Source organism: Cryptosporidium ryanae (genome assembly GCF_009792415.1).
Source record: "Cryptosporidium ryanae isolate 45019 chromosome Unknown contig_14, whole genome shotgun sequence".
Classification (NCBI taxonomy): domain Eukaryota; phylum Apicomplexa; class Conoidasida; order Eucoccidiorida; family Cryptosporidiidae; genus Cryptosporidium; species Cryptosporidium ryanae.
In genome coordinates this window covers 13150-38897 of record NW_027125570.1, presented here as the reverse complement: position 1 = coordinate 38897, position 25748 = coordinate 13150, and the positions used below count along the sequence as shown (strand labels likewise).

At 31.8% G+C, this 25748-nt stretch overlaps 13 protein-coding genes across 13 annotated transcripts; 8 read left to right on the top strand and 5 right to left on the bottom strand.

The window, feature by feature from the left end:
- Positions 1-212: 212 nt before the first annotated feature.
- FG386_000492 (uncharacterized protein) lies at positions 213-1439 on the bottom strand (the record flags this gene model as incomplete). The annotated part of the gene is made up of 1 exon (XM_067339849.1): positions 213-1439. The coding sequence occupies one exon, from the start codon at positions 1437-1439 to the stop codon at positions 213-215; it is 1227 nt and encodes a 408-aa protein (XP_067195719.1).
- Positions 1440-2637: 1198 nt separating this feature from the next.
- FG386_000491 (uncharacterized protein) lies at positions 2638-3279 on the top strand (the record flags this gene model as incomplete). The annotated part of the gene is made up of 1 exon (XM_067339848.1): positions 2638-3279. The coding sequence occupies one exon, from the start codon at positions 2638-2640 to the stop codon at positions 3277-3279; it is 642 nt and encodes a 213-aa protein (XP_067195718.1).
- A 946-nt stretch (positions 3280-4225) lies between these two features.
- FG386_000490 (nucleotidase (5'-nucleotidase/2'-cyclic phosphodiesterase) of the calcineurin superfamily) lies at positions 4226-6334 on the top strand (the record flags this gene model as incomplete). Its single annotated transcript, XM_067339847.1, has 1 exon — positions 4226-6334. One exon carries the CDS (start codon positions 4226-4228, stop codon positions 6332-6334), a length of 2109 nt encoding a protein of 702 aa, XP_067195717.1.
- A 37-nt stretch (positions 6335-6371) lies between these two features.
- FG386_000489 (uncharacterized protein) lies at positions 6372-7355 on the bottom strand (the record flags this gene model as incomplete). The annotated part of the gene is made up of 1 exon (XM_067339846.1): positions 6372-7355. One exon carries the CDS (start codon positions 7353-7355, stop codon positions 6372-6374), a length of 984 nt encoding a protein of 327 aa, XP_067195716.1.
- Positions 7356-8458: 1103 nt separating this feature from the next.
- On the top strand, positions 8459-9076 carry FG386_000488 (uncharacterized protein; the record flags this gene model as incomplete). The annotated part of the gene is made up of 1 exon (XM_067339845.1): positions 8459-9076. The coding sequence occupies one exon, from the start codon at positions 8459-8461 to the stop codon at positions 9074-9076; it is 618 nt and encodes a 205-aa protein (XP_067195715.1).
- Positions 9077-10335: 1259 nt separating this feature from the next.
- FG386_000487 (uncharacterized protein) lies at positions 10336-11235 on the top strand (the record flags this gene model as incomplete). Its single annotated transcript, XM_067339844.1, has 1 exon — positions 10336-11235. The coding sequence occupies one exon, from the start codon at positions 10336-10338 to the stop codon at positions 11233-11235; it is 900 nt and encodes a 299-aa protein (XP_067195714.1).
- Positions 11236-13028: 1793 nt separating this feature from the next.
- Positions 13029-14495, bottom strand: FG386_000486 (uncharacterized protein; the record flags this gene model as incomplete). The annotated part of the gene is made up of 1 exon (XM_067339843.1): positions 13029-14495. One exon carries the CDS (start codon positions 14493-14495, stop codon positions 13029-13031), a length of 1467 nt encoding a protein of 488 aa, XP_067195713.1.
- Positions 14496-16717: 2222 nt separating this feature from the next.
- On the top strand, positions 16718-17455 carry FG386_000481 (co-chaperone GrpE; the record flags this gene model as incomplete). The annotated part of the gene is made up of 1 exon (XM_067339838.1): positions 16718-17455. One exon carries the CDS (start codon positions 16718-16720, stop codon positions 17453-17455), a length of 738 nt encoding a protein of 245 aa, XP_067195708.1.
- Positions 17456-17906: 451 nt separating this feature from the next.
- On the top strand, positions 17907-18269 carry FG386_000572 (DNAj domain protein chaperone; the record flags this gene model as incomplete). The annotated part of the gene is made up of 1 exon (XM_067339929.1): positions 17907-18269. One exon carries the CDS (start codon positions 17907-17909, stop codon positions 18267-18269), a length of 363 nt encoding a protein of 120 aa, XP_067195799.1.
- Positions 18270-18705: 436 nt separating this feature from the next.
- On the bottom strand, positions 18706-19122 carry FG386_000561 (uncharacterized protein; the record flags this gene model as incomplete). Its single annotated transcript, XM_067339918.1, has 2 exons — positions 18706-18849; positions 18958-19122. The coding sequence occupies 2 exons, from the start codon at positions 19120-19122 to the stop codon at positions 18706-18708; spliced, it is 309 nt and encodes a 102-aa protein (XP_067195788.1).
- Positions 19123-19461: 339 nt separating this feature from the next.
- Positions 19462-21726, top strand: FG386_000550 (cyclin domain protein; the record flags this gene model as incomplete). The annotated part of the gene is made up of 1 exon (XM_067339907.1): positions 19462-21726. The coding sequence occupies one exon, from the start codon at positions 19462-19464 to the stop codon at positions 21724-21726; it is 2265 nt and encodes a 754-aa protein (XP_067195777.1).
- Positions 21727-22187: 461 nt separating this feature from the next.
- FG386_000539 (glycolipid transfer protein) lies at positions 22188-22940 on the top strand (the record flags this gene model as incomplete). The annotated part of the gene is made up of 1 exon (XM_067339896.1): positions 22188-22940. One exon carries the CDS (start codon positions 22188-22190, stop codon positions 22938-22940), a length of 753 nt encoding a protein of 250 aa, XP_067195766.1.
- Positions 22941-23143: 203 nt separating this feature from the next.
- FG386_000528 (SUN family methylase) lies at positions 23144-25510 on the bottom strand (the record flags this gene model as incomplete). The annotated part of the gene is made up of 1 exon (XM_067339885.1): positions 23144-25510. The coding sequence occupies one exon, from the start codon at positions 25508-25510 to the stop codon at positions 23144-23146; it is 2367 nt and encodes a 788-aa protein (XP_067195755.1).
- Positions 25511-25748: the final 238 nt, after the last annotated feature.

Sequence of the window (25748 nt, the reverse complement as noted above, 5' to 3'; positions counted from 1 at the left end):
TTTATAAATATGCAAAAAAGCTTAACTATTACTTTCGTGACTTTATAAGTCTCAAATATATTAATGTATTTAACTAAACAAAGACGTAGTATAAAAATGGAGTAAAAGTTCAATTTGTTCGCTTTGTGTTGTTTTGTTTCCTAAATTATGTAATATAAATAAATTGAAGTTTCAACGTTAAATATAACACTAATGAGTAACAAGCACTTGAATTACCCCCTCATTGTTTGTTTATAAATTGAAGGATAATTCTCCCTAAGCCATTTTAATTTATCGCAGTTTGGTTTTTTCCTTTTCTGAATTTCTTCTAGCTTACTTCTACTTTGGTAATACTTTGCATATGCGATGTCCTGAAGTATTTTTCTCTCCTCAAGTCCACATTCCCTGGTGAAATGTATCATCTCAATTTGCACCTCTATTTCCTGTAATTTTACTGAATTTGGAGGAAATAAATCATCAAATTTTCCCTTGGGATCGACATAGAAGGAAACATTGTGTATTCCTGTCCATTTTTCCCTGCTATATTCCCTGGTTCTATTTAAACTAAACACTGGACTTTCTTCACGGAAAAAGGACGGTATAAAGTTGCCAAACAACGCAAAAACAATCATAAGCAATACAGGAAGTGCTTGGATTAAACCGGCAATCCTACCTAATGGAGTCCCTTCCCTCATGTTATTGGAATTAGATGAGGAAGATGAATATGCCGTCGAATAATGAGTGGCTCTATTACCATTATTTCTAGAGTTAACTCTGTGTCTTTGAAAGCTAACCCCGGGAGGGACACCACCGAAAAACATTCTAAATAAATCCTCAGGAGTTAAGAATCCGTCACTGCTCGTTCCATATTGATAATATCTAACATTTCCCGATGAAGAATGAGATAGAGGAGGGCCTTCTTCGCCAAATGCGTCATAATTTTCTCTTTTTTCTGTATCAGAGAGTGTCTGGAACGCAAGAGCTATTTTTTTAAAGGCTTCTTCTGCACTTGGAGCTTTGCATTTGTCTGGATGTAGCTGAAGTGCTAGCTTTTTATATGCTTTTTTAATTGAAGAGTCGTCAGCATTCCTCTGTATCCCCAATGTCTCATAATAGTTCTTTGCCTTTAATATCTTCTTACAAAGCTTCTCAGATTCGTCATATCCTGCATCTATTTTACCTTTTCCAAATCTTCCATCTTCTTTTTTCCTATTATCCGCTGAATCAGTTTTAAATGTAAATGATTCAGTACTGTTATTGTTACTATTAAAATTACTATTACTACCGCTGCTACTAAAGTTGTTATTCTGCAAGTCTTTTAGTAATTCCGTCACAGAATCGCTTGGAAACATTCTGTTTGCTTTTTCCAAAAGCCTTTTTGCTTTTTCAAAATCACCACTTTGAATTGCTTTTTTTGCCAATTTTTGACATCTGTCGGCTTCTTCCTTATTGCTATCCATTTTATTATATATATTCTTAACCAGTATCTAATTTTTAATTACCTATCTTTATTTTATGTAAATCAAGTAAATAGAATTCAAGAAAACATAAATACACATGTTTTATTCATTAATTGTTTACTGAAAGGTTAAAACTTACATATGCTTATTCTTGCAATGATGTTTTCACGCATTTAACTTTAATTGTTTATTGTGTTACCAATAATTCTGCCTATACTATTATTAAATAAAAAACAAGAAACTATTGTACAAAAAATATGCCTATTATCTCAAACAATAACTTTATCCCACTTTTATAATCATTAAAATGATCCGGTGTTTTTAACAACAACAGTATTTACTTTATATCCCTTTGCTTATGGCAGAAGATGTTACATGTGTTCAAAGCTCACAAAAAGAATAAGCCACACTATTCGTTTATTCACTCCCTTATATTAATGTGTCACTACGTGGTCAGGCCCTCTCTATTATATACTCTGTCTTTATTTCTTGTATTTTATTCTCTTCCCAAAAATCTTTTTGCGGGAAAATCCCAAAAAATTATTTTACTTTTTCTACTACATTATTTTCGGCCATATAACTCAACACGGTGGCGCCCTTTACCTACTTTTAATTTAAATTTTTAATAATACGGTACCGCCTAGTGTATTAATATGTATTACTATATATTTAGTACAACTCGCATGATCATAAGAGTACCTATATGTTAAAGGCGGGAGGACATTTATTTAAAGATTAGTTATATAAATAAGCTTGAAGTAATAAGACAGAACAAATATAATTGAAAAAGGGTCAAATATAGAATAAATTAATGTATATTCAAGTCAAGAGACAGTTTGTAGAAACAGTACAGACATTTTGAAAAACACAAAGTAACATTATATTGATATTACTTTGGGAATAATAGAACGGTATAATACAACACCACAATTAAGTAGTATTATACTGAATAAAAAAGAAAAGATAGATAAATTCAACAAGCCATTAGGAGTTAAGTTATAAGCAGACTTAAATTTTAGTTTGCACCTTAACGTTTCAGTGATCATTGTACATAATTGACATAACGAAGCAGGTGTACATATTGTTTGTTTATTTTGTTTTTTGGGTATATTAAAACAAAAAGGCAATAAATACACAGCCAAAGTAAAGAATTTAACTAAATCAGCTTATTCTGAACATACGCATATAATTAGTAAATATGACTGGAGACAGTGAACCTAAGATAGTTGAAGTACAAGATCAAGATCAAATAAGCAGTGCAGGTGTATCTTCTGAAGATGAGGAAGTTACTGGAAGCAAGGTTGAAAGTGGAGCAGTTCGTCACGGGAACAATAAGGGTGAAAGGAAAAACAGAAAACTCATTCAAAAACTTGGTTTAAAACCAATGACAGATTTTGAGAAGATTGTAATTAGAGGTGCGAGAGGTCTTTCTTTTCAAATAGTGAATCCAGAAGTATATGCAGTTCCCGGGAGTAAAAGTTACATTATTTTTGGAGATGCAAAACTTGAAGAGCGCAATTCAACGTCACAAGCTGCAGCCTTGGCAACCGCAACATCTCAACTAGAACAAAAACTAGCTGCAATGAAAACTACACAAGAGGAAAATAATAAACAACTTTCTTCTCACACAGCTTCCATTAATGAACACAACGACCATACAGCTGCAACATGTTTGAATAATGAAGACGAAGCCCATGAAAATATTGATGAATCTGATGTCGATCCAGCAAACATTGACTTGGTAATTAGTCAGACCGGTTGTTCAAGATCGAAGGCTATTCAAGCTTTGAAACTTAACAACAATGACGTAGTTGAGGCTATTTTATATCTTTCTCCATGATTTAGTAACAAATTACCTTTGTTTTCCTCTTTATTTTTTTCTTCTCTGCATAGTTTGGTTAAACTAATTAAGTTTTTAAACTTATCTGTCCCTACTTAAAGTCACTTGTTTTTACAAAAAGTTAAGTACCATTCGTTGATAACAAATAGCAAATTGTCCGATTTCGTGTCTATCAAAATCTAGGTATCATCAACATCCTCTTTTTCTGATTTTATCTTCTAAGGTCTCTAATGGAAGATTAGAATGCACTCATGCACATTTTCGCCACAAAATAAGATAAGGCGTAGCCGCCTTTAATTTAACCAACAGCATACATGTGTCTATTGTGTGGCCTACAGAATCATTTGAAGCATTTATATTATTACAGAAGACTTTATATGAAAACAGAATTCTAAAGATCTAAAACAGGCTATTTTTTATCTATTTTATTACATTGGATCTTAAATTACCTTGTTTACTGATGTTTTGGCGCCACTTCTTATAGCAATAATTTAAGCCACATTAAAAACTATTAAAAGGTGAAAAACAAAAGGTAATAGGTAAATAAAATATTGTGGACTTTATTGTGTATGTAAGACCTAAAGTCTCACTTTGAGTTAAACAAGATTAGTTTCTAATACAAAATAGTACATTGTGAAAGAAACATATAGGGGACGAGAGGTGTAAACTTATTGAAATAAAAGTTAGCAAGTGGAAAAAAGTGACTTAAGGATTAAAATAAACAAGAATTAACAACTTAAAAAATCTGATATTTGGTAAAAAAGCAAGTAAGTAATAACTAGAACTAATTGCGAAAAATTTATACACACACACAAATATATGTTTGGGCCTTTATATTGTAAGGTAACAATACAATATACAAAATATTGAAAAACAAAATAAAATAAAAAGTTTAAATTGACAATTGCATACATTTTGGAGTGATATAAATAAGAAAGAAGGTAAAATGGGAGACAAAGATCCACTATCACCTTTAACACATTCTGACTCTCTAACATCTTTAGACGATAGAGAAAAAAGTAGTCAAGTGCTACCAAACTGTCACTCAAGTAATAAAAATCGTCTCAGAGAGACATACGTTAAATTTAACACAATGATAGGAGATGGAACACCTAATAGAATTCAAAAATGTAAATCAATTGGGCTCACTGGAGAAACATTTTATGATTACGATTCACCATTCGGTCCAGAGGATGATATATGCATATTGCACTTTAATGATGTATACAATATAGAGGAAGACAGCGAAGGATGCGGTGGTGTATCCAGATTTGTGGAAGCACTAAAATCATTTCACTCAGCAAATCCATTATTATTGTTCTCAGGCGACGTTTTTAACCCATCAATAATGTCAGTTACAACGAAAGGACGTCACATGGTGCCTTTTTTGAATATGATGAGGGTGCATACAGCTTGTTTTGGCAATCATGACTTCGATTTTGGGATAGATCATTTGGAATATTTAACTGGTTCGTGCAATTTTCAATGGATATTATCAAATGTATATGATTTATATACAGGTGAACCACTTGCCAATGCTAGAACATATAGATTATTTGAATGGCAAGGGAGAAGAATAGGCATTATGGGTTTGGTTGAAAAAGAATGGCTTAAAACACTACCTACAATTACAGAAGAGGATGTCATATATAAAGATTTTGTAGAAGAAGCGAATAGAATATCAAAACTATTGAGGGAAAAAGATGCGGAACTTATAATAGCACTAACTCATATGAGAGCTCATAATGATGAATTACTTGCGATGGGTGCTGAAGACATAGATCTTATATTGGGTGGTCATGATCATGAATACTATGGAGTTAAAAAAATAGGTAATACAATAGTAGCAAAAAGTGGTACAGATTTTAGAGATTTAACTATGATTGTAATTAAACCAGGTTTACATTGTTTAAAATGTCCAAAATCAGAACAAAAATTGCATATAGATGGTTGTAAATATTATAATAACAATTTATACAATGAACTAGTTCTTTCTTCAAATTCTAAAAATAACAAACTTACTCCGAATAATAAAGAAAGAGGTGAATTATACTTAAATAACTTTTCCGGTGGTTCTATAATATCGTGGGCATATATAGATGTTGGAACGTTTCAACCAAATAAACACGTAAATAAAATGGTTGGAAAATATTTAAGAGATCTCCAGTCACAAATGGATAAAGTAATAGGCGAATCTGCTGTTAAACTAGAAACTAGATTCGCAATTATAAGAGTATCAGAGTCTAATTTAGGCAATTGGTTAACTGATATAATGAGATCGGCCGCTAAAACAGATATAGCATTGTTGAATTCAGGTACAATTAGATCCGATTGTGTATTTAATATTGGACCTATTAAAAATAAAGATATACTTCTTATGCTCCCAATGGTTGATAATATTGTCAAATTAGCTGTTCCAGGCAATCTACTGTTGGAAATACTTGAAAACAGCGTAAGTAAATGGCCAAGTAAAGAAGGAAGATTTTTACAGGTTTCTGGAATTAAATTTCAATTTAACGGTGACCTTGAACCGGGAAATAGAATTGTTCCAGGGTCAGTTTACGTCAAGGATATTGATAATTCAAATGAGTATATTCAATTAGACGTAAATAGAGTATATACCGTAGCAACAAAAGAATTTTTATATACCGGAAAAGACGGATTCGACAGTTTTACAAAATGTGAACTATTAAGTAATCCTGAAGACATGCCTCCTCTTCCTACACTTGTAAGAAACGTTTTCTCCCTAGCTGCAATGGCAAATGGATACAGAAAACCCCACAATCTTTCTACTGCTAAAAAACTTAAAACATTTTTGTTAAATCCACAATTAACAATGACTGGATTAAGTAAAATTACTTCAAAAAATACCAATATTATTTTAAAACATTCAGATTCATTGTCATATAATCAAGAAAACTACAGCGAACTGCCTGATTCAGAATCTAATTCCTATTCAACCTTCATGGTTCAAGTTGAAAGAGAAGGTAGAATTATCAGAGTTGGAAATTCCCCAGATCCAGTTGTTGAATCTGGACTTGAGAGGGTAGATTAGTTTTGATCCATCCAAAATTATAATAGATTAATTGTGTCTATTTCTGGAATCTTTTTTTGTTTCTTTCGTTAAGAATATCTCGCAAATACTCTCTTTTACACTGTGCGATTACATTTGTTATTAATATATTCAGTGACTCGCCAAGTAAATTGGCAATGACCTCAAAATTTTTGTGATTTAATTTATTTATTCTAAAATTGACATCGGCTTCATTGATCAGAGTATTTTCCACTGTTTCCATATATTTACCGACATTTATTAAGAGCAAAGATGCAGCTTCAACAGTAGATATATTACCCTCTTTATTTTGCTTTCTCAAGGGACCAAAATCTGATATTTTTTTGTTTTTTATAACTACACGTGGAATACTTTTAGGAAGAAATTTATTTATACTTTTTGCTTGTGACCATGTTCCATCTATTAATATTACATTTAAATGTAAATTACAATAATACTCGTGCCTATTTTTTGAATTCCCAACCGCATCAACGCCAAAATTTTTGCCTATATTCTCTATGTGTTTTGAATAAAAATTATCCAAACAGTCATACAAATTTACAGATGATTTGTTATCTGGAAAAAGTATCACTGTTTTGTTATATTTTCCTGAATTGCTTGATATTAGTTCACAGAGTCTTTCGTTGTCTTTCGTAATTCCGTGTATAAGTAGTTCGGAATCAGGAATCAACATTTTAATTAGCTTCCCAGTATTGGATGACTTAAATAATTCTCTGTCGTTAATTAGTATTAAAAATCTTATTTTGGGAAATACTTCAATCTTGTTTGCCTTTTTTGACAAATCTAGTAAATCAGAACATATACAGTACTGATCCCTTACCAAGAAACAACTCTTGCACTTTATAAATTTGCTCCCTTCTAATTCTTTTTTCCGTAATTCGTTCATAGATCTCGCCAGTCTGTTCTTGACCACTAGCGAGTACCGCTCTCTCGGAGTTACATCCTCAAGTGATACAGAGATCAATTTTTCGTTCAAGTCTGATAAATCATCAAGGTCCCTCATCTTTTCTATCTTTTCCACAATTTCTCAGAAAATCTCGCACTTAAGATAAGTATGTAAGTACTAGTGCTCAAATAAACTGCAGCCCTTAGTATGTAAGGTTAAAATCCTGAATAGATTTAGAATTAAAAGCACAATCTACACCTATTAGTGTAATCTTCCTTTCCCATTCACCTTATTCTGCTAGCAATTGCCATTTTCTGTTCTCAATTAGTTTTTCAAGTTATATATGTGCCTTTCTGTATTAAATGAACTATGTGATAAATCTGCCGAATTTAACCGTATTATTAACGAATACAAAATACCTCAGAGCACTTTAGATGGAACTAATAGCACATTTGCCTGTGTTTCCATTCTCTTTTTCCACACTCTCCTGCACTCATTATTTCCTTCTGTATATTCTTGTTGCTAATATTATAATTATAATTAGTATCCCGCCACATTATAAACAAATAGCGGTGAAGCTATGTAACTTTGTCCCAGTGTAAATCATTGTTTAATTCGTATGAAAATAAATTAGATAGCTATGTATATATTTAAATAATTAATTGAATAATTTTAAGATTTATTAATGTTTTCTTTTTTTTGTAGTTTTAAAAGTGTATTTATCAAGTAAATAAAAAAAATAGGGTACGATACTCGATCAACTTTTTAATATTTTTGAAAATACAAATATCTCACTTTCTGGAAAACATATATGTTGACACATCTGCACAACGTTGCAGTTTAACATTCATTTCCTGTTCAAAAACTAAAAACTGCTATTACTCGATTTTTTCTCTGACATTATTATACTATCATTAGACGGTGTCTCGAGGTGCTTATATATAATAAAGTTTAATAAACATTTAAAATTTAGTTCTTCCGATATAAAACTTACATTAAGCGAGTTGGGAATAAAACAACAATAAATTATTTACTGAACGTATTTTTGATTGCGTATTTTAAAAATAGACTATATAGTATTCACAGCCAACTGCTGCAGGCCAAAAGCACTGAACTGTGTTAATTGAAGATTGTTATTTTCAGACTGTATGAATATAAGCGCAAGTTAGTAGTTGATATATAGTTCAGTTAGAGTTTTCACTTTTTTTAATCACAAAAAAATGGAAGCTAACTCAAAGGAGCTCGGTGGACACGCAAGTAATCAAAGCACTGTTTCTACATCTTTAGATTCGATAGACATAGATAGCTTTAATGTTGAGTCTGAGACAAATATTGAATGGTTAACTGAAATTATAAATAATGAAAGTATTCAAGACATAAGCGAAAAGACAATATCTATGGTAAATAGTGAAAGTAAATTGATTAATACATTTTACAAGAACAAATGCATTTTATCGAACAAATTCTACTTGTCTAAAAATAAACATGATGTCCCGGAACTTTTGTCTGTTATAAACTTGGGGTCTAACATTGAAAGTCACCCTAATGTAGTTCATGGTGGGTTTTCTGCCACCATTGTTGATAATTGTCTCGGGGTTCTGGCTCATCAAATCTTTAAGCTCCCTGTAACTAAAACACTTAACTTGTCATACAAAAAGCCAATTCAGCCGAATTCAACAATTGTTGTCTTTTCAAAACTCAAATATACGGAGGATGGCGAAAATTTCATTAGAGGCGATAGAGCGACACTCGTTTCAGAGATATACGACATTAATCATGAATTGCTTCTTTCTTCCGAGGCCATCTTTGTAGATATCTCAAACAAGGTAAAAAAATAACTTGTATTGATGTTTCAACTTTTCTTCATTTTCTTCATGGCATGAATATATCAAATTTATAAATAACTATTGTCGGTAAAATAACCCTCTAAATAAATTATTTTGATGATAAATAGAAATATTTATTGATCCTAATTTTAAATTTTAATCAGACACAACGAGTGATTTCGCAGTCTATTTTCGTTCGCGTTATAGCTAAATTAGATGAGATGTTCTCATTTTTCTCTTATTTAACCATTTATAAACTCATTGAACTTGATTTCAATTTGAGATAGTTGTCTTAATATTCGCGATAGTGTGCATCCTCGCTTGTTTAAATGCTAACTGTATTAAAAATATTTAAACCAGCTTAATTGGTACTTGTACAGGATATCATGCATCCAAAACATGACACTACCAACCGAAAATAAAAATTGGTATGGTCTAACGTTTGTTATTTATTCGTAAATGATACACACAAGGAACAAAGCCACCAAATCAAGGCCCACTAAGCAGAAATTACATTTAGATGTTTGGCAACAAGGATTTTTTGTTTAATAAGGCTACTGAAACATGCACATTCAAAATTCAAATAGAGATTAAGAGTAAAGATAACTACTTTGAAGGTCGAGACCGTACGAAACAACTTTCAATCAACAAAAATTCTTTTATTAAGTAAATATCTACAGGACGAAAGACACATTGTAATCGTAAATTCCCACATTAAAGACCACACGTTAAACGCATAAACCTTAAATAAAAATTATCAGACGTCCACACCTCACCTAAACGAATTCCCCTCATTTCATATATTACTAAGGCTTAATTTTAACTCAGCTCATATTTCTGTGTAGAAAAATTATCCACGTTTTTAACTGTAGTATCTATATTACTCTATTTAATTGTCAACATTATAAATATGCGAGGTGCATGGCGCCATACCGCGAAGTAACTGTATAACTCTAATAAATAGCGAAATATTAGTTAAATAAGTTAATTATTTTATTTCGATCCCCCTCTACTTTCTTTATTAGTTTAATTTAAATAGGAGAATTGGTATTTAATATATATTTTTCCTTTATATAAGGCCAACTTTATTCTTTTTCTTTAATAAGTTTTTATTCCACTTTATTCGTCTGTGAAGTTCACCTATAAATTTACTTGAATACTTTATTTACACAAATACAGTTATTCATAATTTTTGTCTTGTATCAGGAAAGGAAAAGCTATATATTTTGTTTACTTGTTACTTGAAGTGTTTATTAGTGCATACAAAGAAAATGAGGTTTTTATCTTTATTATTACCACTTGCATCACTCTTTTTAGTTGCTTTTGCAGAAGAATTAGAAAAGCAACAACTTAGACGTGGTTCTCCACCTTCTCCAGGCAAGGCTCCGAAGATTGAGAAAATAGGTCTTTTCGTTGAAGGATTCACACCTGAATCTATCTCTAGAACAAAGAAAACCATTAGTGTTGGACTTGAAGGCGTTGAAATCGTGGAACTTTTACTGAGTGACTTGCAATCTGCCTTATCACTCAATATTGGGATTTTTGCTGCTCCTTCTGATGTAATTCCGGGTTCTTTGCCAACAGTTAAACAGGGTATGGATATCATCGAGGGTTTTGTTCAAAAAGGATCATTGCTCTTTTCTCAAATGAGTTCTTCTTCAGTTCTCTGCAAAGAATTCATTTATAGCGGTGAATCCACGACCAATTCGCCATTCATTTATGATGGACAGTGTGTCGGTCCACTCACGGGAATTGGTCCATTCGAAAAAGACTCCAGAGCAATAACCATCAAAGTCGGTGATGGTAATGGCGGAAGTAAGAGTAACAATGCGTTCACCTATGGTGGTTTCTATTTCAAGGACGCAGATAAAAAAGAAAATTGCATTATATTGGCAAAAGCCACCCCAAGGTCTGATTCTGAGGCTCTAATTGAGTTTGACGAATCTGCTGATCCGGAGGCGGTTGTAGTTGCGTGCAAACATGGAAATGGTGCTGCAATCTTGTCTGGCATTTATATCGATCAGAACAAGTCGTTCCTTAAATCACTGCTGGAAAAGATTCCAGATCAAGGTAAACTTCCAGATGTCGTTGAGTTGCTTTCAGAAGTTCCTGAGTTCTCTGAACTCGTTCTTGGCTTCCTGATGTCACTCTTTTTTACGGCTGCCAAATAAGGGATTTATCGTCTTAAAGTCAACCTCGTTATCCTCGTAAGTTCAAAGTTATCGAACTGCTTTATTATTTCGGCAGAGTCTCCTAAGATTGGAAACTTGTTTATATTCTAGCGAAACTGCGAATCTTGCTTTAAACTTGTGACTGAAACTATTATGGCTCCTGAAATAAACTTTTTGGTCTTGAATGGATTTATTGTTTTTGAGAAGTTTGATATCTCAAACAATGCGCTGATGAAATCACAGTTGTTTCTATTTAAGCTCCTAAATTATTTTGTTTTCAGGGATCTATTCTCTTAACATTACGCAGCCTAATCACGAGCTTTAAGAATTCGTCTAAGAATACCAATTAATATGTACTGTAAATAAATAAGCGAGACTTTGATTCTTCAAATAACAATAAATAATTCGCCATTCTTTTTCCTTTTCTTGCTAAAGTGTGTTCCAAGTACTTGCATTTTTCCTAAAGACTATTCTTTATTTCCCTTTTAAATGATCTTCCCAATGTGATTCTCAAGGCCGAAAGGTGTTTCCCGATTTTTTACTGTTGAAGTCCCAGTCTGTCCGGCTTCTCCGCCCTTAATAGGCAGAAGCGTGTGTGGTATTTCATTTTCCCAAGAGATAACGAGTTACAGGTGAGTCTAACGCAGATTGCAAAAAGAAATACAGAGATTCAACAGGACATTTGTCTTACGTTCTCTTTAATTACTGCATTAAATCTGATCTTGTGTCCAAAGTCGTTTTGATATTCTAATAACAAGCATGACATTCCTGGGTCAAGTTAACTGTAAAATTCAGTTACGTTCAAGCGAAACACATTTGTTTGTCTACCTTTAATTCTTTACTTTTCCATTTCTCCATAAAAGAAGCCAAGGTCTAGTTGTCAGTTTATGTAAAAACTGGAATCTCTTCCCTCTAAATTTGCAACGATCGACACTTAATGTATGTTCGCTCATTATTGACGTCTCAAAATTATGTTTATATTGAGCCGTGAATTTGAGGTGAACTTCATGAAGTTCCGGGTAAGCATAGGTGTTCTAACTAGCTAGTGTCAATACTAGACTGCAATGGCAACTAATTTATATATATGAAAAGAAAATCGGAGCAAGCAGTTCATGGGAAATAAGGAAGCAACTCTACTTGATCTTGAGGAAAAAGGGACGACACAAAATAATTAAAGTAAAAATCAACTTGCATTGTTATTTCTTCTATTCCATGTATTCATTAAACTAATTAATCAGTTTAAAGACAAAGAAACTGGAAATAAACAAATGATCAAACCAGACTTGTTTTTTTGCCAAACATTGTAATAAATTTACACAATCTGTCAAAACAAAGAAAATGCGCAGACAAAAGCATACATACAAATACACGCACATAAAAGTATAATTCGAGACCAAGAAAGGTAAAATTGTTGCAGCAGAATTAATAATAATAACAATAATACTGAATAATATTAGTAATTATTTTATTATTATAATAATTAAAAGTGATGTACAACCCATTTGCCGTTCACAAAATGGTTTCCCCAAAATTCTGTATCTTGAAATAATACGAAGCCCTGTTGAAATTCGTGTAAATGTTCCCTTATACCAATTATTTCACGTTAGTTCCTCAAAATCAACCTGTACCGCAGGAAATAAGTTTAAAACCAAAGATTAGAGATTCAATGGAAATACAGTGATATACGTATGCAGTATGTAATGCAAATGATTTGTTAAATGTACAATACGATTAATTAATAGTAAATATATCATTATATTTTCACTGTTACTATGTATTTTAATTTCACCCATTCATACAATATTTTGATTCTTAGGTACATTAGATTTATTGTTTTCTGAATTCTTTTTTTCGAAAGAATACAGAAATTTAACATAAACTACACTTACGATAATTGCAGGAAAGGCCAGCATAGTGTTCATATTTCTGAATGACCACCCTTTATCGGTTACAAAAGATACCAAGACCTTCGCAAAGTAACCAACAGGGAATGACTGCAAAAGTAAATTAATACCGACAAAAGTGCAAATAATATTAGTTGGAATAGCAATAGCAAATAGTGAATAAGCTGCGCTAAAGAATGATTCTTGGCTGGACGTATATGCAATGAAAGTCAGTAATTGAGCCGGTACACTAGGCACCAATTTAAGTAGTGAGCATGAAATAAGAAATGTGGCTGGAACCAGTGCTGATTTCCAAAGTCCAAATTTGTCTACAAATAAGCCTTCCAACACACCAAATATTGAACCAAACGGAGTTATAAATGTAAAAATGGTTGACCAAAAGTGTCCAATATCTTTTCTTTCTTTTTCAGTTGGTAAACCTGAAATCTCTTCTATTTGCAAAGACAACGTTGACACGTAAAAATTGACTGATATAATTAGGAATAATTCAAGCGAAAACTGAACAAGGAACAGTTTTGAAAATATTTTATTGTATAATGGAACAATTTTCGATGAAATAATTGACTTTGAGTCGGAATCCTCTTTAACCTCACAAATAGATGAATTCGAATTATTCTCAATTTTATCACCATTATTGTTGTCTTTAATTACGTAAAAACCCAGTTTTTGAAGTGAGAAGCCGCATTTATCGCCTATTTGTATCGTACTATTTGGTAAAAGCAGGTTATAAACCACAAAAGATGCCTGAATTATTCCCAATGGTAACAGTGCATTACTCATTGAAATTGATAAGTTATCATAAGCAAGTTGAACAACTAAAAATGTTAACGATGAAAACCCATATAAAGTCGATATCGTAGATGCAACAAATGCTCTCCTGTTCGGGAATAAATTTGCTAAATGAATAAATGATGGAATATATACACAACCACATATATTTTGTAACAAAGTACCATACCAAATATAATCTATACTTCCTTGTGGGTTGCCATAGGCTATCATAAATGTACCCAAAGCTGAGAATGTTTGACAAACGCCCATAAATTTCGGTCCAAAAAAATCCATTAATATCCCCAAAAATATAACCAAAAACATTTGTATAGAGATTACTGTTGACATTAAATTTGCTAAATAAACTTCTTCCTTCATGCAAGGCAATGACGGATCATCACATAAAAATCTGTATTTACCCGAAGATTTTATTACATTTGCTAAAGACTGCCAACCCAGCATTATACCTGAGCTGACAATCATTTGAATAAATGCTAACATCACCATTACTATTGCTGCCCTTGACGTTTTAACTTCTTTATGAATTAAGGGTTTCGAATCTAAATCCTTTTTAATGTTTCCCATCTTGAAAATAATTCCACGAAATATTTGTAATTATCGTTATTTAAAAAACCTAACTAACTTCAAAAGAAGATATATATTTATTCAAATTACTAGAACTAAAAAAATCACTTCACCCTTTATTCCCTTTATCAGATAGATCTCAAGTTGATAATTAAAACTAGTATATAAATTCGCAAATACACTTTAATTCCAAAATGCAACTAATTCCTTCAATACCTACCTTTATTATATTCTTTAATTATTTTACTTAGTTTTCAGTTTTCATTTCAGAGCTGATGGTATTTCCCTCCTAATATATTTTTTGTTTATTCCTATTTCAGTCTTATATTTAAATAGATTCATGTAATTCAATTTGTTATTAATAACCACTATCTAACTTGAGCGGGCTACTTCTTTTAGATTAATTACATTAGCACGTCAAAATGACTGAAAATTGACACAAACGTGCGTTATATTATTATTTGATCGCTCATCAATGCATTATTTTTGTTTCCATCATTTTTTTACTAGAAAGTAACTCTACTGTATATTTACACAGCCTCATTTTTTTATTATCAGCAAATAAAAATACCAACTAGAACAATGTAACTGAAATGCGTTTGTGCGGGGTGACACATAGTGCATTGAATTACATCTTTCAAATAATAATTTTTTATTTATGCTTCCTTTGTGAAAAACTGTTCGATTAAATCCTTCTGTTTTTGCATGTCTTTATTAGAATTTTACTAAAAAGGCAGAATACTACTGTAATAACTTCCTTAGGCATATAATTAAAGCCATTTACTCTAGAAGCAATGACTTTTTTTAAGTAATAAATTTGTTCCAACAAAAAACATATAGAGTGAATTTGAACTCAAACCAAAGCACCTCATAAATCGCCTCAAACAACACATAATTACTTGCTTCATGTGTTAAAAAGTTCATGTATCTTAATTTAATGTTTAATCAGGGTTTTTATCAGAAAAAAAAAAGTAAAGAGAAAGTGACTGCCTTTTACCCAACAGCAAAGGTTTGCTACAATTTCACAAGCTATACGTAAAAATATCAAACTTAATCATTCAGTCAAAACATAAAAATATAAATATGTTGTAATCAACATATAACTGTGAAGCAAATTCCATTTCAAGTACAAAAACAATTAAGGTTGAAAATATATTTAAGTAATATTTTAGCTTTTAAGTTAAATGTGCTCGTTTGTATCAAAAATATTGCTACACTGATCAGTGCTTATTTTAAAATAATCATCAATATATTTAAATTAATTTACTCGCTATTTCAGTATAATAATTTAAATCCTAACGTTCAACAACCCACAGACCAATCTTTTTAGATGTGTTTCTATACGAATCTGTTATACGTGTTACATTTTATGCAATTTAAAACTATTAACAATAGGTATTTAGCAAGCTGTCGTACTTTAAAACAATTCGTCAGCCCAACATTGTTAAAAATTTTGTCTATTCATTTCTGGACTATTAAGTTGCTGTCCACCTTCCTTGAAATGTGTCAAAAGTGGATTTTTAGTTATAAAAGACCGTATAATATTTAATGGTGCTTTTTACTTTGAAGAAAGGTTTGCAGTACTTGAATTGTAGTCGTGTTTAAATCTAAGAAGTCCTTTTAAATACAAAACCCTCCGTATAATTCTTTTTTAAATTTCAACTTGGTGCAAAAAGAACTCATAAAAGTAGTAATATAATTATTTACAAACGATAGCTATTAGTTTTAATTAAACAGAAACTTCTTAAACACTAAACTAAAAGAGAATTGATGTAAAATCATATTCAACTTTTAATGGTGCCGTATGAACATTAGGATAAAAAAAAGAATTTAACCGTCAGAATTATGTAGAAAAGTATGCAAGAAGTCGTCTATATTTTATTGAAGTAATAGATAACATTTGTCCCAACAACACTCAATGTTATTTATCCAACTATCAGAAACAAGCACTTAGCACCCACTTTAAAATTTAAAACAAATGCAACATTGGCGCTACAAGTGTTGAACAATAAGGCAAAACGGAAGAGAAGGAAATACCGTTCTTCAACTGTTTGACCTCATGTTTATCGCAGTTATAAAACTGTCTGTTGTATTGGCTTCTTTTTGCATTTCTTATTCATGATTTGTTTAACTTCGATACTGTCACATCCACAGTATTTAATATAAGGTGTGAGACGGAAATTCAAACCAAAATGTCCTTGTTTAAAGGTATTAGGACATTTATGACTAAGGATTACCGTCTTTTTAGAGGTTTAACTCACAATTTTTTTTTCTCTGTAGGGGAGAAGGTACTTGTTGGGAGCTTGGCGAAAAGTAGAGTTTTAAACAACTTTTTAATAAAAAGAAATATTTCCTTTGTTCAATCCAAACACAAAAATGCGGAGAATTCAAATGTTCAGAAAGAATGTCAGAGTATAATGTCTGATTTGGATGAATGTGATAACAAGTTTTCGAATATATTGCTACTACAAGAAAGAATAAAGGTTTTGGAGAATGATATTGAAAAGTATATAAATCAAATTGAAGAATCTAAAGAAAAGTATATTCGTTCTCTTGCTGAAAATGAGAATTTAAGACAAAGACATAAAAAAGATGTCGAGTCAGCCAAGACATACGCAATAACCAATTTTGCTAAAGGACTTTTGGAAGTGGCAGATAGTCTTTCAAAAGCACTTTCTTCAATTGATGTTGATAAAATAGACAAAAATTCACAACTTGCCAGTATTTATAACGGTATAAGTATAACGTCCCTTACTCTAAATAAGGTTTTTGAAGCAAATGGCGTATTCAAATTCAATTCACTAGGAAAACAATTCAATCCCAAGGAACATGAAGCCATTTTTGAAGTATTAGATCAATCAAAACCAAAGGGACTTATTTGCGAGGAACTTCAGTCTGGGTACAAAATTAAGGACAGAATTTTAAGGGCTGCAAAAGTTGCAACCATAAAAAATCAGTAGTTGAAGTGATTATGTTCTCAAACTCTATATTGAGACGGTATTTGTGTGCTTAAACCACATATTTTTAAAATATTAAAAGTTACAATTCGTTTTTTACAACATTGACTAACTTGCAAAAATGACATGCTTTAGCAAAAAACGAATTCTTTATTAAAAAAGTGACCTCATTTTATTCAGAAATGATTCTATTTAAATTATATTTCAAATTCACATCCACAAAATAATTTGAAAAGAAACTGCTTTTTTTTGATCATTTACCTTGATTATCGCGGTTAATACTAACAAGACCTATTTAAATTTCAATTAGCAGCAAAGTTATTTACAAAATAAATACGTAATATTACTTATCTTTTTTAAAGAAAAAAATTAGTATTATTTACAGTTATTAACTAATTATCCTTTCATCTTCCGCTTCCCCGGACCTCGTTACTAACTTTAGGAATGGAAATAAATGATTTGGCCATTAACTGTTGTTTTGACAACTAGTGCTGGTCTTGTAGCACTTGGACGAACCCCAAATTTATTTCTTAAAAATGGAAAGCTAGCAGCTTTTGCTTCGATAAAAAAGGTTCTAAGGAGAGGAATGAAAAGAAAATTATTATTTAAAACTAAGGGATTCGAAAGCCCTATGAGTATAATAGAGGCTTATAAGATATTGAATGTTACTCCTATTTCATCAATCTCAAAGATTAGGGAGTCACATAGACAACTTATGTTGAGGAATCACCCAGATAACGGTGGTTCCAATTATATCGCTTCAAAAGTAAATGAAGCGAAAGAACTTATTTGTGGTGAAAAAAGAGACTATTATTAACACACTAATGATTAATTTTACAAATAATTTAAGTAAATAAAAAAACTTACTTAATTGAATGTGTACACATTTTTAATTATACCACAATAAATAACCAATTTAATGCTTTTTTTCAATATTTAACTAGAATTATGATTACTATTATACTTATTTATATGTATCAACTATACATTGACTTTAGATATTGTAACTGCGTTCATTTTCAATGATCACATATCAATTTAGTATAATAAAAAATGACAGCAGCCTTTTCTTTTTTTTTCCATCAATACAACATTAATACTCACCTGTTCAATATCCATTCCTTTTTTAACAATATAATAATTCAACGATATTACCAATGCGTTTAATTTAAAAGAAAAATTCAGGAAATCAATCCAATGTTTACAATAATTGCAAAGGGATATACTAGTAAAGAGATATTGATCTGCTTCTTTCAAACTTTGTAGTTATCTATTATGAGTTTCTTGTTTATGTAGTCCTTTTTATAATTTTCTACCATATCATATTTGATTTTTGGATCGTTTAAAATGTTACTCAAAGTTATTTCTGCAACAACCTGTTGAATGCTTTGACAACACTGAATCTGAATTAGAGTAGCATTCACATAAAAAAAAATAGCAAATTCAACAAAAACAAATTTAGAATAAGTTATTTCAACGACCACCGAAGAATGTATAAAACTTACTATTTTATTGACTTGAATTTTCATCGAAAAAGATGATAAAAAAGAGTCATACGCTGTTCCCTCCAAGGTAGAAATTTGACTGTGTTCTATAATCCGATTCATATTCTCCGTCATTTTATTAATGCAGTCCATGACTGTTTCTCTGCAACGTGCTTTCCCACTCATTATTTACTGATCCGGAAGGCCAAACAACAAGTAAATAGCTATCAGTAAAGTTATTGTTCCAAATAGTGTCAAGCCTAACGGCAGGAGGCCATTATTGTTTAGGCGGGAATGACTGACGCCTGCATACTTATGGTAATTCTTCAATCGGGATAAGAATAAAATAATAGGGATAGCTAAAAGGAGTGGAATAAATAAAATAAAAAAATCTTAAAAGAATAAATTTGCACGGCTTTCTCTACGCAAAGACTATATCTTGTCCACATCGATTCATTAGGAAGGAATACATTTATGTAACTTTAAAAAAAACTAAATTTATCCAGATTTAAGCGCTACGGAAAAATGAATCAAAAAGCATGTCCTCAGTGTTCAAGCACCAGTATTGAGGTCCATGAGGGAAGAGGAGAGACAATATGTACCAATTGTGGGACCGTTTTGGAAGAGAGCACGATGGTGGAAGGACTTCAGTTCAGCGAATGTTCAAATGGTTCGATGCAAATGGTTGGACATTTTGTACCTTCATCAGGAGTGAGAGGCTTTGCTCTTGTATACGGTAGCAGAGAGAGTAGAGAACATGTATTACAAAGAGGGTATCACAATTTGCAGAGAATAGCAGATCAGCTCAGGCTATCAAGCAGTCACATTGAATCTGCACAAAGAGTGTTTTTAATGGCAGTTCAAAGAAGTTTTACTATTGGTAGAAATAACTTGCACGTTGCTTCTGCGTGCTTATACGCAATATGCAGAAGGGAAAAGACTCCTCATATGTTGATAGATTTTAGCGATGTTTTGCAAACTCCAGTTAAGGTTCTAGGACAGGTTTTTATGAAGCTATTAAGACTTCTTAGATTACACGTTCCGAATATAGATCCCTCTATGTTTATGGAAAGATTTGCAGCTCAAATGAATCTTGGTGATAAAACACACATGGTGGCTGCAACTGGAGTTAGGATAGTTCAAGCCTTAACAAGAAACTGGATTACAACAGGAAGAAGACCTACTGGCCTTTGTGGAGCAGCCTTGCTAATTTCTGCTAGATATCATGGAATTCCAGTGAGCTCCACAGAAATTTCTCAGATTGTTAGAATATCGTCTCCTACTCTTTTAAAACGCCTGGCTGAATTCAAACACACTTCAACGGCTCAACTAACAGCTGATGAATTTGAAAGTGTTGATCTTCTTTCACTTCCTATAATGAGAGGTCCTCCTTGTTTTGAAAAACATCGTCTTAAGAATGAAAATAAGGTACAAGCTATTTCTGGAGAAGAAATATTAGCTATTGAGGGAGAAAAAAACGAGGAAAATAAAGAAAAAATCTCTGAAAATGAATTTGATCACAATATTTTTAAGGAAATTGGTGATAAATTTTCAAACAAAGACAACACAGGACTCTACTACTCTCAATACGAGGATGAAAATATTGATGAAATTGATAAAGGAGAGAAAGTTGAGTTTGAGAGAGGTGGAACTGACGATCACAAAGTCGACAACGGATTCGATGACTTCTCTAAAGAAAAACTCTCTTTTCCTAAATTTTTGGGAGGAATTGAATTGGATGTTAATCAAGATAAACTTTGTGAGGACGAGCCGACTTCTCAAGATATTACAGTTATTGCTTCAAAATTAATAAACGCTTTTGATAAGGCAAAAGAAAACGCTTCTAAATCAGGTTTAACAACAAAAGGTAAAACGGGTGATCGTAGCGAATCATATTACAATGATTTTAAGTCTACTGATAGTAGCGAAAGACAAAATAGCTGTCGAGATTATAACACTAATGAAAATGCTGAAGACAACCTTTTTATAGATCCTTTGCACTTTCTATTCAAAGATCTAAATGAATGCAATGCAGTAGACAAGGAATCTGAAAACACTCCCTATCAAAAGGGCTCTGTTTTTTCGAAAAACAAGATTGATGATATTTTTTCCGTATCTGATATTTCTACTACTATTTCTTCAGTTAGCATTAGAAGCGAGGAAATGGATGAGCTAAACAAAGACTATGACAATGATGAACATGAAATTGAAAGTGGTTTGAATAAATACGGAAATTTCAGGAATTCATTAAATTACAATGTTGAATACTGTACTTCTCAAGAAAACGTATCCAGTTCCGATGATCTAAGTGAAATAAGTGATTCAGAGATTAATGATTTATTATTAGATGAAGATGAAAAGGAGGCGAAAAGACTCCTTTGGGATGAAATTACTACTGAAACGCTTCCTCCTTCCTGGATTAGAAAAATCAATAAGGAAGACAGAGGTAAAGAAAGCATTAAAAAAAACGAAATAATTGAAAATTCGGAGAGTAATCCCATCGCTGATAGCAAAGTAAATTTTGAGCTTATTGAGACTAAGAATCAAACTGGAACCAATATTGCTGGCATATCTATATTTGATTTCTCAGGTGATGAAAAGGAGAAAAAAAATTCATCTGAATCCAAGAAAAGAAAAAAAGATATCAAACATAAAGAAGCGTCTAAGATGCAAAAAACACAACCCGGTAATGCAATTGAAAGTGTTCTTATGGCTTTAAAAAAAACAAGTCCTGGTGCAACAAAGCATGTAAACCCGGATACTCTTTCTAAACTTTTCACCGTTTTTTAAATGCAATAATTTAATATGTTTTTTGTTAAATTACCGTTACATCCATAACGTCCAATTAATTTATCTTAGTATAGTGATATAATATAATGAGAAACCGTAATACTGTTTAATGTTATATGATATTGCTTATGATTTAATTAAAAATATGCTGTTTTTATTCACTTATTATTACCTTCTTATTCATTGTACCTATTTTTTTGCATGCGAACTTAAGCTCACTATTTTAGGGTAGCGTACCAAGAACAACCCGCTAAAGGCGGGAACGACCTTTTTTTACAATAATTTGTTAAATCTTAAAAAAAGAAAGAGCATGAGCAATACTGTCCTATACAATTTATTACATATTGTATGATTTTTACAGGTGTAGAAGCTTTCTATTTCAACTAAAGCTCAACTCTTACTGATACAATAGGTATTTCTCCAAGAACTAGACTTTTGCGAATAAATATAAATAAAAAATAATGGAATATTCAAAAACATTAAAAGGTGAAATACTTTCACACCTGAAAAAAATAACTGGCAATAAAGGACAAATAAATAAGAACAACAGTAGTTGTAATGTTGTAAGCAGTATATCTGAGTACTTTAAGAATTCGTACTTTGTCAAACACGATGTGAAAAATAATTCTATGTCCATTCCAATTCCGTTGTTTGAAGAATTTTGCAATAGTGCACTACAACTTTCAAATTTGTGTCAGGCAGTGTTTGGTAAAAGCTTTATATGTACGATTCTGAAGAACGATATAATAAACAACACCAGGTGTTCTCTTGATGTTTGGACAAGAGAATCAAGCGATTCTAAAACAGTAGAGGATTTCCTTAGATCACAAATTGAGATTCACACACTTAGCGGAATCGAGGAGAATCAAAGTAGTGGAGTCATAAAATTTCTTTGGGTAGTCAGATCTATTAATTTCATCTTTAATTTTATCGAAAATATCATTTTCGTATCGGAAGAAAGTCTTTATGAATCGATACTAGATGCTTACAACCGTTCACTTAGACCTTATCATGGATTCACAAAGTACACAATTGCAATGATGGCCATTAAACTTGTTCCCAACAAAACTGAGTTAATTAATAATCTTGGATTTTCTAATATCGAAGCAGGAATTAATGCTCTTAAAGAATTAATATTTATATCAAGACCGTGTATAACCCATGTAGACTTTCTTTTGCAGAAATACAATTGCAATTTTAAACACATCGTTTAAAAAGCGCAAAATCAGGTAAAATATTAACTGATTATGTATTATCAGCTAGCATTCAAATAGGTGTATTATATAATTTAACTCAGACAACAGCCATTTTAGTATATTGTTTTCACAATAATACCTGGACTAGTTATGATTCTAACAAACAGGTAACCTATATTTTAAACTTGCTAGTTTAAATTTGTAGTAAAATTAAAAATAAACTATGATTTTACTTTATTTAACTTCTCATATATGTTTTCAATGTGGAATTTGACACAATATCTCAAAAATTTGTCTAAAAGTAATTCAACGTGATGGCGACCTACATGGGCTGGGAGAAATATAGGTTTTGGTGAATTAATCAGAGAACTGCGAGATGAGTCATTTTTGCTAATTTCTTCACCTTTAATATTTACATCCAAATTCAAACGAATTATTATTGAACCTGGATAGTCAAATATTCCCTTTAAATCAGGAAACTCGCTTTCGTCTAACATATGTCTTGGAATTCGAAATGGATGGAACTCCTTTCCCCCTTCCAAATCTGAGGGTCTTTCCAATGACTGAAGCAACATAACTACCGTCTTTATTGAAAATTCTTTGCACCTTATAGTATTATTCAATGGTAGTTTATGTTGCAGATAAAGATAATCGTTGTAGGCACAATTGAATCTATATATTGGTGGAAAATTCTCATCTACAATTTCATTGTCAAGGACAATTGGACCTTTTCTGTAACGAGAGAGCTCAACTCCGGGAAATCCTGCGTGAATAACCCTCAAAGGGTTTTTTGATTTTATGGAAAATAAAAAACATTTGACGCTATTTGAGATTTGCCACATCTTTCTCGGAAATCTAATCTCATCCTCCACTTCTTTCACATCCTCTTTTAACTCCCCATATTCCTCTTTATTATCACCACTTTTGAAGTTATCCCCTATTTTGTTCTTTACTCTGCATGACTTATTAAAGTCACCTTTTGGGTTTCTATATAAAAGGGTATTTGTAATTTTATCCTCGTCATAGCCACGAATTCCATATGGATCAAATAACACCTTCATTATATTGTCCCTGTTCGGATTCACTGATAAAGTTAAATAGTCATCCTGAACCTTCATTTTTTTGTAGTCTTGGTAATCAAATTTTTTTATATCGAGGTCAGACTTGTTAATTTTTGTTGTCCTCATAGCACATATAAAAAATCCACCAGTGTTCTCTTGATGAGGAGATATTCTCAAACATTTTTTAAGTTCAGCCCTTATTTTCACACATTCTGGAGGAAACATTGAAGGAAATATTGTCTCTCTAGAACTAAAAGGTACCTGTTCATAATTATCAAAAAATTCTTTTGTTGCTGTATCTACTGTATCTTCGTCGTCTTTTAAACTTGCAGGGTCATCATCTTGTGTTTCCTTTCTATTCTTCTTCTGTTTATATTTTTCCTTTTTAACCTGTTTTCTTGGTACAGGTACCTTCCATGTATCTAAACCTCTTCCAAATTTTGTTTTTGAAATAACCTCCCTTGAAATATCAGAAATTTTTCCTGGGTCAAGTATTTCAACTTTAATTTTTGTTTCCAAAGAACTAATCACTGAGGCAACCACAGCTTCATTTTCTAGTGGATTTAATGAGCATGTGCAGTAAACCAAAATACCGTCTTCTGGCTTGAGTAAACTAAGAGCCCTTAAAAGTATACTTCTCTGAAGTCTATGCAAACCAACAGAAAAACTGGCCGACCACTTTGAGAATAAATTTGGATTTTTCCGCAAAGTACCGTCACTACTACAAGGGACATCACAGAGTATTCTATCAAAATAAAACCTTTTCAATGTTTTCACCTCAGTTTCCTTATCCTTACTCTTATCCAAACCATTTTGTGCTTCATCAACAGGTTTATCTTCGACGTATAAATCTGGAAAGTGATCTGCAGAATGTGTTGTTACAATTAATGAAGGTGAATTAAGATGTCTTGTGTGGTGAATAAGCATATGTGCTCGTCTAGTATCTAAATCATTCGCTATGATAACGCCATCGGGAAATTTTTTTTCATTATTTTCACAGTTTTCTGTTTGAAACATTTCAATTATTTGAGAAGTTTTACTTCCTGGAGCTGAACACATATCTAAAACATTATGTGTTGATTTCACATCTAAAAACAAAACGGGAAGCATACTAACTGCTTCTTGACGCAAAATACTTCCCCCATCACTCATTAAAACCAACTTTGAGTGAAATTCTTTTGACACGCCTGAAGATCTTCTTAATTTATCTCTAGACTTAATTATCTGATAAGCCAAACTCTTTGGATACCAATGTATTTCTTTTAATAAAAACCCCTTTTCTTTTTCACCAACAGGAAAATCCTCACTGTTTTCACTAATGCAAACTTTCTCCATGTTCTTCACAAGCTCTTTGATTGATTCTGAATATGGACTTGCATCCACTATTCTAAATGTAGAAGGAAGATCTGTCTTGAGACATTCAATGAACTTATCCCACTCTTCATTCGGTACTATTTTTTGTGTCCTGTAATAATGCTCAAAAACCCTACTTTCCCTCACCAGATTCGAATATTCAGTCACTGTCATCTTCGCTTAGGATGAAAATAACTAATAGAATTATAAGTTGAAGTATTAAGATCTGTTTTCTAAATGACTTTTCTGACATCTAGTCATGGCGCCAATCTTCCATTTAAACATATCAACTATAAGATGCAATGAATTTATAAATAATTAAAATATATAATCATATAACAATTTAAACGTGTATAATTGTTCAAAATCAATGAATATTTTATTTGAACCATATCTTACATTTACATGTTTC